This window comes from Gossypium raimondii, chromosome 7, assembly GCF_025698545.1.
Source record: "Gossypium raimondii isolate GPD5lz chromosome 7, ASM2569854v1, whole genome shotgun sequence".
NCBI classification, from domain to species: domain Eukaryota; kingdom Viridiplantae; phylum Streptophyta; class Magnoliopsida; order Malvales; family Malvaceae; genus Gossypium; species Gossypium raimondii.
The window spans coordinates 27507571-27521033 of record NC_068571.1 but is presented as its reverse complement, the minus strand read 5'-3'; the positions used below and the strand labels follow the sequence as shown (position 1 = coordinate 27521033).

At 32.0% G+C, this 13463-nt stretch overlaps 1 protein-coding gene across 1 annotated transcript; it reads left to right on the top strand.

Moving 5' to 3' along the window:
- Positions 1 to 9498: 9498 nt before the first annotated feature.
- Positions 9499 to 11133, top strand: LOC105797912 (transcription factor MYB30). Its single transcript, XM_012627791.2, has 3 exons — positions 9499 to 9708; positions 9788 to 9917; positions 10428 to 11133. Exons 1-3 carry the CDS (start codon positions 9576 to 9578, stop codon positions 10990 to 10992), a joined length of 828 nt encoding a protein of 275 aa, XP_012483245.1. The 5' UTR covers positions 9499 to 9575; the 3' UTR covers positions 10993 to 11133.
- Positions 11134 to 13463: the final 2330 nt, after the last annotated feature.

Genomic DNA, 13463 nt, shown 5'->3' with positions numbered 1-13463 from the left:
TTACAAGGTACTAGTGATGTTTGCTTACAGTTTGGAAGAACTAGAGATGGAGTCATTGGGTATGTTGATGCTGATTTTGCTAGAGACCTTGATAGAAGAAGATCTCTCACAGGTTATGTCTTTACAATCCGAGGTTGTGCAATCAGTTGGAAAGCCACTTTGCAAACTACAGTCACTTTGTCTACCACTAAAGTTGAGTACATGACGATTACTGAGGCTTGTAAAGAAGCTATTTGGTTGAAGGGACTCTTTAGTGAACTCAATGAAGACCTTTAAATCAGTACCATATTTTGTGACAGTCAGAGTGTCATCTTCCTTACAAAAGATCAAATGTTTCATGAGAGAACAAAACACATTGATGTTCGGTATCATTTTGTTCGTGATACTATTGCTCGTGGTGATATTATTGTGAGCAAAATTAGTATTCATGAAAATACTGCAGATATGATGACTAAGTCACTTTCTATAACCAAGTTTTAGCATTGCTTAGACTTGGTTGGTGTTCATTGTTGAAGTTCAACCCTTAAGAGGTGAAAAACTTGTACATTGAGAATTCGTGTCAAGGTGGAGATTGTTAGAGTTGTGTGACCCAAATTCTAAGAGATTACTTGCAAGTCAAGTTAAACAAAAATGTATCTTCTTCCTAGAAGATTTAGCATTTATGAGAATAATATATTTAGCATTTATGAGTATAATATATTTAGCATTTATTAGCATAATATATTTGACTTTGATTAGAATTAGGTTTTTTCAACCTATAAATAGATGTAGTCGAAACTCCTCTTATAATCATTCGAATTTGACATAGTGAATTTTCTTCTCCCCTTCCCGTAGTTTTTTTCCCGAAAGGGTTTCGACGTGAAAATCTGTGTGTTCTTTATTTCTCTTTTCTTTGCGATATATTGTCATTACCGACGTTCTATTTTTACAATTTTTACATATGCTCCTTATCATCATTTGTTGGCCATTGACCGAGTTTATCATCATCTGAATTTGCAAATGCATCATTAAGATGATCAGGATCTCCTTCCTCCACGTACTCTACTAAGTATGGACTATCTCAATTCTACTTATAATTGAAGTTATGAAATATGTAACATACTAGTATGTTCCAACCTTGTCTTTATGCTATTAAGGTGATGTTAATATGAGGAATGTTTATTTAAAACAACAAATATTTTCTCAACCACATTTTGAAGCCTTACATATCTTAAATTAAAGAGTCCATAAGTTGTCTATGGTGCTTGTGTCTGCCAATATTCTCTCAAATGGTATCATATCCCACGATATGATGCAAGTAAACATTTTCTATTTTCATAATTAACATTAACCTTATAATATTTGGGTTCACAATCTAAATAGTCTATAGCTTTAATTATAAAAATTATATAAATTTAATTTTGGAAAAAATTATGTTAGGTTATATCCTTACATAATACATAAATTAAGTAAAAATAATATAAAATTTATAACATATAACATTTATAAAAATATTTTATAAATTGTCCAAAACTTTCATAACACTTCTTATAAATAAAATATTTTTTGTCATAACTTTAAAAAGTTATTTTTTATAAATAAGTTATGATAACAAAAATATAACATTATTTTATGAATAAGTAAATTATTTTTATAATATATAATGTGGACAAATAAATAAGTTATGTCCATGGTCATAATTTTTATAAATAAATATATTTAACACTTTTATAACATGTAAACTATTTGTTATAATAAATATTTTTGTCCTAACTTTAGAATTTTTTAGGATTTAAATAATATAATTTTTTTATAACTTTATAAAACACAAATTATTTTTATAATATAATTTTTAGGATTTATTATATAAGATTTTTTACCATAATCATCCCAAATACTCATATGTGTTCATGCTTATAATATAATTTTTATAACTTATATAAAAATAATTCTTTAAAAATTGAATTTGGGTGTAATGACTTGTGTAATTACTCCAATTTTCACTCTCCCCTAAGAATTGGAACCCCCAATAACACCTAATTCGGTGAGACTCACTAATTACAATGATTACCCAACATGTCACATTGTGTAATTAAAAGCATTTAAACTCAAATCTAATAACTAATGGCCAGTTTAGCATCACTTTTGAGACAAAAAAAAAAACACTTTTGAGATAAAATTATTGTTAAACAAGATGCTTTTGAGCTTTTCAAAAGTGCTTTTAGGAAAAAAACACTTTGCAAAAGCACTTTTTTAATCAAAATTAGAAGCATAAAATTTTAACTTTTTCTCAAAAGTACTTTTTGGCCCAAAAGCACTTTCGAGAAGTAATGCTAAACTAACCTTAAGTGACTTTCCAAAAACTATTTGTACCACCCCAAACCCGACCTAGACATTACGGTCAGATTGTGGAGGTTACATCATACAAGAAAAATACTAATGCTTAATTTTAAAGAAAATATATTTTTAACTCAAAGAAAACCAATTAAATTAACCTATTGAAAAGAACATATCAATTCCAAAACCAGTGATTACTTTGATGATAACCACGTTAATTTAACTTTACTAAACAAATCTGACTTACTTAGTTCATATGTGAGTTACACTAATATAACGTCTTAGGAGAAAACTTTGCAACGGAAAACTACATTATTGTGTCTTCATCTTGTAAAACCTTAACAGTTTGCTAGCCATGTTATGTTGCCTTAAGCACCAGTTAAAAATAAGTCTTTCGGCAAACAAATACTAAAACAAATTTTAAAGTCCCCAAACAAAAGTTAAAGTTTTCAAAAATCCAAAATAAATCCAAAGAAAGTCCAACATGTCCATATTAAATAAAAATAAAGTCCATAGTATACTTAAACCAAAAGTGTGAAAGCCGAGCTCCAGAATCGCCGTCCAATCCTAAGCCTAAGGATCACCTGAAGCAAAACAAACAAATGCGTGAGCTTTACGCCCAGAGTGTGATTTGGCCTATAACATAGTATATAACAAATTATATCATTTCATATCAAATTTCATATTAGAATATATTAAGTAACATTTCATAGCATATCATTTATCATGTCGGAACATATCATATCACATGTCATAGCATATCATATTTCATATCAAAACATATATTATCACATATCATAGCATATCAAATCCTACCCCCATCCGCTACACACCATATCTGTCCACCCAATCACATCTGTTAGGACTACAAGAGTCCCTCCATCCAATCACACTGATATGTGGCGGTATGCCAATCATACATATATATATGCAGTTGATCTGTCTGATAAATAATTATGATTTAACCGCCATAGTTGCAGTAATACTGCCATATAACACATCTTCCACCATAACATATCCCACCCCAAAACATAATGATAATCAGAATCATAATATCACACATACATATAACATTAGTCATACGCCATGCATACACATATATTTGTATAGGGAACATAGCATAACATATGTTTTGTACACAACAAAACCTACTTAACATACCCCCTAACTTTACCCATGTATATATACGTACTAAAACTTATGCTTTTCCGGGCCTATAAGAGACTCACAGACCCAATTTTCGAGTCCCACAATCAACCCCTAATTAAGCCCTAAAATTTTAAAAATAATGCCCACATAGCCCAAAAAACTAGCCCGTGTGGTGCACACGATCTACCACACGACCTACCACACGACCGTGTGGCGCTGGGTAGTTTCGCTAAAAGCCCCTGTTTCGTAATTTTCTCGAGTTTCAAACGAGGTTTCGGGTTAATTTCACACATCTAAAAGTATTTCTGAGTAGCCACGCAACCGGGAACTCTTGAATCCTATAACCATTCATCCAATTAACTCAATTAACCAACAAAATACTATCCAACATCACATTCGTTTAACAAAATTTCAGTCCCTAAGCAAAAAGAAATATAGTCACTTAACTCGAAAAGGTACAATAATCCTACAGCACCTATTCGCCGGTGGTACGTTATGAATTTCACAAAATTCACCTAACAAAGAACTCGAACGATTAGAACCAAATGCTCAAGGTCATAAAAAATCTCCCAACAATCTCACAAAACAAAATCAATTAATTTACCACTAGAAAACAAACATACTAACCCACACCGAAACGATAACGAAACTTTTTATACTTTAACATGGCACTACAACAAGGTTGCTCGAAGAACGGTGATAGAATAATGACACCAATAGAGGTTTAAAGAAACAAGGTGATCACATAAATTTGAATTTTGGTGAGTTTAACAAGTAAAAGGAGAAAGGCAACAAGAAGGAGAGAACAGAACGTCAAAAACAAAAATAGAAAAATTAAAGGCTGGAAAGAAAAAAGCAAAACGTGAAACAGAAATTAGGGATAGAAAATGGGAAGTGGGACGACTAAAAGGAGTAAACCTAGGAACAATCCCTTTAAAAAAAAGAAAAATACAATAAGATAAAATATAATATAATAACAACCCAACCAATTTTTTTAAAACTAATTTATTTCTATCTTAACAGCCTACAAGAAGATTGATTTCCACCCAAACTCATCTATTCCAAATGGCACAACAAGGGACAAAAACAAAAATTTAAATTCTACCCTTGCACTCACAGGGATTCAAACTCCAGACCTCAGGCACACATAACCAACACTTAACCACTAAACCTAATTAAATCACTTGCTATGACTTAGCAATTTAAATCTAAGAAATTTTAGCCTCGAAATTTACCTGACTCAAAAAGATAAGAATACAGTTGATGCATCGAGTCCTTAGGCTCCCAAGTAGCCTCCTCGGAACCATGATTCCGCCAAAGCTCCTTAACTAAAGGGATGGTCTTCCTCCTCAAGAACTTAACCTCACGATCCAAAATCTGTACCGACTCCTCTTCAAAAGACAAGTTTGACCTTAATTCAATCTCCTCCACTTAAACCACATGAGAAGGATCAGAACGGTAACACGTGAAAAACATCATGGATGTGATCCAATTCCAGAGGCAACTCTAGTTGATAAGCAACTGGCCCAACACGCTTTAAAACCTGATACGACCCAATGAATCGAGGGCTTAACTTGCCCTATTGACCAAATCTGAGAATTTTCTTCCAAAGAGACACCTTAAGTGAAACACAGTTTCCCACCTCAAACTCAATATCTCATCTCTTAAGGTCCACATAAGACTTCTGTCTATCAGAAGCGGCCTTAAGTCAGTCTTGAATCAAACGAACCTTATCCTTGCTCTCAACCGCTAACTTAGGACCCAGAACCTTCCTCTCTCCTAACTTAGTCCAACAAAGTGAAGTGCAACATTTTTGACCATATAGTGCCTCATAAGGTGCCATCTAAATGCTAGATTGAAAACTATTATTATAAGTGAATTCAGCTAGCGGTAAAAACTATTCCCAACTAACTCCAAAATCAATCACACAACTCCAAAATATATCATCCAAAATCTGGATTACTCTCTTAAACCGATCATTGGTTTGTGGATGAAACGCCGTACTAAAATCTAATCGAGTATCGAGAGCTTCATGTAACTTCTTTCAGAAATGAGAAGTAAACCGAGGTCCCGATCTGAAATAATCGATATCAGAACCCCAATAAGCCTAACAATCTCAAAGACATAAAGTTTCGCTAATTTCTGTAAGGAATAATTGGTTCTAATCGGAATAAAGTGACCAAACTTAGTCAAATGCTCCACAATAACCCAAATTGAATCCTTCTTAATAGGTGTCAAAGGCAACCCACTAACAAAATCCATAGTAACCCGTTCCCATTTCCACAAAGGGATCTTAACGGGTTGAAGCAATCTAGAAGGAAGTTGGTGTTCAGCCTTAACTTTCTGGCACGTCAAACAATGGGACACAAAATTGATTACCTCACGTTTCAACCCAAGCCACCAATACAACTCTCAGAGATCACGATACATCTTATTGCCACCAAGATGCATAGCATAAGATCTAATATGCGCTTCCCGCAGAATAGATTGCCTCAAATCCACATCCTTAGGCATACAGATACGTCAAAAAGAAAAATTGAAGGATGGAAAGAAATAAGCAAAACGTGAAACGACAATTAGGGAGAGAAAAGGGGAAGTAGGATGGCTGAAAGGAGTAAACCTAGGAGTAGTCCCTTTAAAAAAAAAAAGAAAACAAAAATACAATAAGATAAAATATAATATAATAATAACCCAACCAGAATTTTTAAAAAAACTAATTTGTTTCTATCTTAACAGCTTACAAGAAGTTTGATTTTCACCCAAACTCATTTGTTTTGAACGACACAATAAGGGACAAAAACAAAAATTAAAATTGTACCCTTTCACTTACATGGATTCAAACTTCAAACCTCAAGTAGACATAACCAACACTTAACCACTAAACCCAATTAAATCACTTGTCATGACTTAACAATTTAAATCTAAGAATTTTGGGGCGTTATACTATTTAACAAAAAAGATTAATTTATTTTTCTATATTGACATATAAGAATTAATTTATTCATGTGAAAAGAAATATATATAATATGTATGTTTTACATTAATGATCCTTAGTAGTACTTTTACCAAAATTTTACCGTTCAAAGAAAACAATTTTTAAATAGGGACTCAATGATGTCACGTGTGACTAATGTTAAATCACAATTAATTTACATTGATTTGACATAGGTTACTTAAGCGAAGTGAACCGCTTATACATATATGACCCAAGTCCTTTAATTTTTGACTTGTTGTTCTGTTATATAAAAAATTAATTAGCAGCTTTCAAAAGAAAATATAGCTTCCTTAAAGAAAAGCTAGGAATTTAATATTTGGTAGAAAGTAAAGGCCGAAAATAACATGATTGTCCCACGCACGCATGAGTACCGAGCGCACTAGTTGCTTTTCTTGACTCTTTCAACACTATATTAATATGCCAAATATTTCTCTTTTATTTTTCTATGACAACGAAATTTCATTTCTTTTTGAAGGAACAACCAAAATTCACTAATTTTTAGTAAATTAACAATTAATCAGTATATATTATTCTTATAATTGATAAATGATGAATGAGTCCAAAATAATAATTGTATTGAAAAATAAAGAATAAGGTAATATTGGACTATATCTAATCACACATATTGATATAGTATCAATTTTCGAAAACTTTTTAAGATGTTGGCCAAAAGAAAATTAGATGGAGGTGGCATAAGGGGAACTTAAAACGTGAAACCCTAACGGCCAACACCTTTGAGCAGACAATGAATAATCTCAAATAATATTCCATATATATGAAATTTTATTTTATACAGTTACAAAATTCCCCAACCAAAAATAAATTAATGACTCCCACCCTTTTGGTGTGTAATAAAATAATATTCTTTTAAAAAGTCATGTGATGGTATTTTAACGTTACGTATGGTAGTATATCATATATCTACATTATATTAAAGCTTTAATTGAGTTGATGGTAGGAGTTAACTGAACATCATTTTATTTGGGATGAGGACATTTTATATAAATTTTATAAAATTTAATTTAAACCCAAATAAAGTATTCACACATGATGAGATTTGAACCTAACACTAAAGATTCCGTGGCCTTAATTTTACCACTCAACCAAAATCCTAGTTATTTCTACATAAAAGTTTTATAGATATATTTTTTACGAAGACTTCTTTTTCACCCAAGGCGTGGGTGTGCTATAATTTAATCTAGTTATATTTAAGTGATTAATTGAATTAGTGTCACGAGTCATCTGAACATCTACTTAATTAAAAAATGACTAAAAATAATTTTACCTAAAAATGAGGGTGTTTATTTTATATAAAATTTATAAAATTAATTTAAAACTAGAATGAATACAGTTTTGACCTAAAACACTAAAATCTTGAAAACTTCAATTTTATAATTTCAACCAAAAATTGTTTATTATTTATATATTTTCATAAATATATTTCTACATAATCATCTTATTCACATTGGCACTCATAATCTAATTTATATATATTATTTAAGTGTGTGACTAAGTTAGTGTTACGAGTCAACTCAACACTAATTCAATTAGGAAAAATATTAAAATTCAAATGTTAAACAATTAATAAAGATTCTTAAAAGGGTGTGTGTTTTTTCCTTTTCATACCTTTATATACAATTTATAAAAAATAATTTAAAGTTATGTAAAAATATGTAAATAATAGGATTTGAACTTAAAATCTCAAATTTTAATTTCACCATTTCAATTAAAGTCTCATTATTTTAAAAGATAAGTTTTTAGATAAAATTGTTTTCATCCACATCTTGTTCTACATACTATATAAAATATGTTTATTGAGTTGGTATCATGAGTCAACTTGATACCAATTCGATAAATAAAATTACTTAAAATTGATTTTAATAAAGTAATAAGTGTTAATATAATAATATTTTTATCTTTTTCTATTTTATATAAAAGTTTTAATTAAAACAACTAAAAACTAATTATGCACTTGAAACTAATAAAGAATTATTTATATATAACTTAACGCGCCTTCCTTAATTGTTAAATAATTCTTTATGAATATATTTTTGATATTAAAATTTTCTTTCGCTCACAAAATCTCTAATAAAGGAAAAGTTAAATTCTGTTATTAGTCTCTGTACTTAATAAAAGATTTAGTTATTGTACTTTTATTGGATCAATTTTAATCTTAGTACTTTTTAAATTTTAAAATTTTAGTCTTGGTCCGAACAATAACAGTTAATTTCATTTAGTTAAATTCAATTATTTGTCTTGTACTATGCATAAAATTATAGAATTAGTCCATTTTCTCAACTAGATCATTCTAATTTCTTAAACTTTTCAAATTTTATAATTTCATAAACGCAAATAACCATCGATAATCTATTAATTAGATTTTTAGGAGTAATATGTAAAATAATAAGTTGACATGACATTATATAAATTATAATACTTTTGGTGAATCAAATTATAAAAATAACATAATTTTATTAATAAATTTAAGGATTATTATTTGATGACGACTAAAATTTTAAAATTTAATAAGTGAAAAGAATAAAAGCAAATAAAACTTTTGCTAAATACAAAATTTAACCTATAAAAAACCCTTTGTAACACTAAACTTGTCGTGTTCTAATAAGCTTCTGAATTCTCAGCGTAAGCCAGTTGTAACCAAAATATTTAGCCAAATTGGAGTTGAGCCGCTGAACTGCTACATGAAAAGTACATGCACTTGTTCACATATATCATTATATCCATATTCCAAATAAATTATAGATATAAACATATATTAATTCACCCACGTTTTATTTGAGCACTCGATATATCCAAGTCCCATCACCACACTTGAATAGTTGAGGGTGATCATTTGAGAGGAGATTTCCTAGCAATTATGGATGTGGTGGATATACCTTTTGAAAAGTATGAAATAATATTAGTATAATCAAATAGTACTCTTTTGACTTTCTTGTACAGCCCAACTTTTGCTTTTGTCTCCACTCTCGTCATATTGTGTACTAATATATTCATATACTGCCCTTATAAATACTGTTATTTTGAGCTTATTATCAGTTCTTGCCATCTTCGATACAGAGCTAAGAAGGCAACAACAGCCCTTTGGGTGAGAAAACCAATGGGGAGAGCTCCATGCTGTGAGAAAATGGGACTGAAGAAAGGTCCTTGGACTCCGGAGGAAGATCAGATTCTCATCAATTACATTAATCTCTACGGCCATGGCAACTGGCGAGCACTCCCAAAACAAGCTGGTAATTAACCAATAACTTCTTGGTTTCTTTTAATCTTTTGCTGATGAATCCCTCTCTTGTTCTTTTGTTTTTTTTCCAGGTTTACTGAGGTGTGGAAAGAGTTGTAGGCTACGCTGGACTAACTATTTGAGGCCAGACATCAAAAGAGGGAATTTCAGCAGGGAAGAAGAGGATACCATAATCAACTTACATGAAATGCTCGGTAATAGGTGTGTATATACTAACTATACTGATTCCCATAAACTTCAAATTTCAGCTTCCATCATTAGTAAACAAAACCAAAATTAGTAGGATTAATTTAAGTTGATCCATTTTTACATGTATATGATTGATCCTCTTGGACTGTTTTTCTAGTTTGAATTTTGGAGATATCCGATTCCGAATATGCTGTTTATTCATAGATCTGCTTTGGGTTGATAACTTTTTTTTATTTTTTATAATCAATTTGGTCATAGATATAATCATAGAAACATGTGGGACTGAGAAGATTCCTCGCTGAGATTTGTCCCTATGCTTCTTACAAGCCATAAAAAAAATGAAAATCCTAGTAATTATCATTCAAGATTAGCAATTTGATTACTCAACTTTCTTAACTTTTTCTCTTCTCGGACGCTAAAATACAAGTCATTCCATCTTTTATTCTTAAAAAAATTACTGCCAAAAGCAAGACCATCCCTTTGTTTAATCCTTGGCCTAAGCAGATTCTGATTCTCCTGCAGATGGTCGGCTATTGCAGCGAGATTACCGGGACGAACAGACAACGAAATTAAAAATGTATGGCACACCCACTTGAAGAAGAGGCTGAAACCGAACCATGGCTCCATTGAAAACAAGCGACAACCCAAATCCAACGTTGATTCATCCAAGGACATCAAAAAAGAACAACAAGAACCCATGAATTTTCTAAGCCCTGCTGTAAATGCTGCAGATAATAGGCCTGCTTCCCCACCAGAATCCAGCAGCGAGGTTTCCACAGTAACGACAAGCGAAAACAACAGTAACATGTGTATGAACAAGATTGAAACACAAGAATATGTCTCTGAAATCGATGAGAACTTCTGGTCGGAAGTATTGTCGGCCGACAATTCAAGCATAGCTAGCGACTTACAAGTTGCTGGTTCAGACCAGCAACTTCATCCTCAATACTTGCCAAGCTCCCCATTACCGAAGTTGGAAACAATCAATGACTATGGTTCAAATCTATATGATACTGATACTAACATGGATTTCTGGTACAATCTTTTCGCAAGAGTGGGGGATTTATCAGAATTGCCAGAAATTTGAGTAGCTCGTAATTAACTCATCGGCCACGTTAATTAGTTGTAACCCTTTTATTTTCTTTATTTGTTTTCAATTTTAACCTCATGATTATTCAGTTGGAGATGGAGATAAAAGGAAAATCAATAATAATCCAAAGTTTGCTGATTTTTGCTTAGCAAATATAAGTCCTCGTATATCTTGTAACTTGATTAAGTCACTATTAGTAAAATAGATATGGATAACAAAACTTTGTTTACCTAGTTCAAAAGTTTTCTAAGTCAACTTGCCCAAAGAGTTAATCTACTATACTTCAACGAATACAACTTATGATTTAAGTCTTATAATTTTGCACTCAATGAAACAGATCCTATATGAACAAATAAATTTACAATAAATTACAATCACTTATTACACATAATAACCACTTATAAAGATCTTCAATCATCTTCAAATAGGCAAAGATCCTTTAGTGTTAAACTCTCATTACGATATGATCTTCTATATAAGAGAACTTGATTTATATTGAAAGTCTTTGATTCAATCCTTGTCATGTGTCAGGGACTCAACTATGTTCACTCAATTGCAAGCTCATGTGACACTTGGATAGACGCTTCCACTCACGTCATCCAACAATCTCAATAGCATGTTCAAACACAAGCAAGCTACAAGTTAATATTAAGCCATATTTCGATCCCACCGGTTATAGCGAATACACCCAGTACACCTCACCTTTCCTCGAAGGGATTAATGTTTTATTATATTGAAAGCATTTACAAAAGGGCTAAAGAATGACTCACTTACCTACACCATCCATAGACCATAGGGGTAGCCCTTAACGGTGTCCTAGCACATACATTAATCTGGTGGCTCAGCCCAATAATGAATGACTGTCCACCCCTTACAAAGACTCAAATATGATTTTATAGGAATACTACCAAGAGACGTTAAAATGTTTGAAATGGGGACAGTTTTTTAAATACAAAAGAACTACCCTCCTAAGGTTCCTATAACTTTGTCATGACCCTATACATAGGTGGTCGGCCTTCTAGCATCCTACCATGTCATTACCCTACAAGGCTAGATCATGATACACTACCCCACTCAATTTATCGATCTCCTCTTTAACTTTGTTGCAAGGAATTCTTCAATGTTTTTCTTAAAGCTTTTGAGGTCGTGCTTTCTTTCTCAACTGATTTCATTAAATCAAAATCCTTCCGTTTGACCAAATACTTTTTATGATGCCTTCTTAACATCATATTAGAATCTCTTAAACTCATCTTTTTTTATGGTGGCTCGGTACTGATGTTTGCTTTTGTGGATTGATAGTGACTTGAATCTATAGGGTTTGAGACCTTTATCCACATAGGAAATTTAATCTTGTAAGATGCATGTCCCATTTTGAACAGGATTGTCAGTGACTATTCATACTTTCAGGATTGTCAGTGACTATTCATACTTTCTTACTAGTCTATGATATTGTTTCCTCAAGAATCGAAATTGTTGCGACACCAATTTAACCAACACCTTGTCTCCCACATTGCAATGACACCTTCTTTGACTCTTATCTACTTATTTATTCATTCTTTTAGAGTTGTTTTAAGGTAGGCATTAGCAACATCCATGCTTCATTTCATTCTATTGTAAGATTGAAGGCTTGAGGGTTTTTCCCTCGGTATGGTTCCATTGTAATGTAAGGCACTTTCGGTTGTTGTGTAACATCTCGCTCGGTGAAGTCCTGACTATTTAAGTATTGTTTATAAAAGTGAGGCTTAATGGTAAGTATCAAGTGCTCAATGTTAAGACTTGATAAAGCGTAAGGACTTTCTGAGTGTGCCAATGATGCCTTGGTTTGGCAGATTTTGAACAAAAGAAAAGGAACCCAGGGTGAACTCTGGTAAGTATAGCGTTTAAGATATTCTGAAATAACAAAGCTTATGGCTAACTCTAAAGAAAGGCAAGTATGACGAATCAATAAGTACTGGTAAGAATGTGTATATATATAAATAGGGCACATAGTTATAAAGAAGTATAACTGGTGAAGTAGTGTTCGCCCAAAAGCCCATTATGGCATATAGAGTGGGCAGACTCCGAAAAGAAAACAAGTAAATAAGGATTCCACGTCAAATAACTATGAGTAGTGAAATAAGGCTTATGGCTATGTAAAACGATTCTTAGGACGTGAGTCCACGCCAGTGGCATAATACACCCTGTAACGAATGTGGTCTCCTACCAGTTAATTTGTAAGGTAAGCTGGATGAGAATTAACCAAGCATGAACTAGAAGGGTTAAAGGCTAAGGGAGTAATCAGATAACTTTCTTAGAAGTGGTAAATTTTGGATAAGACAACTCAATATTGATGTGACGTTTACCAAGTTCTCATAAAGACTTGAGTTAAGTTAAAATGACAGCCAGGTTAAATTAAGGGAGAGTTATCTTCCTTCTTAAAAATTAAGGCTAAAAGCAGACAGGCACATTTCTCTAAGATGAGTTTGAAA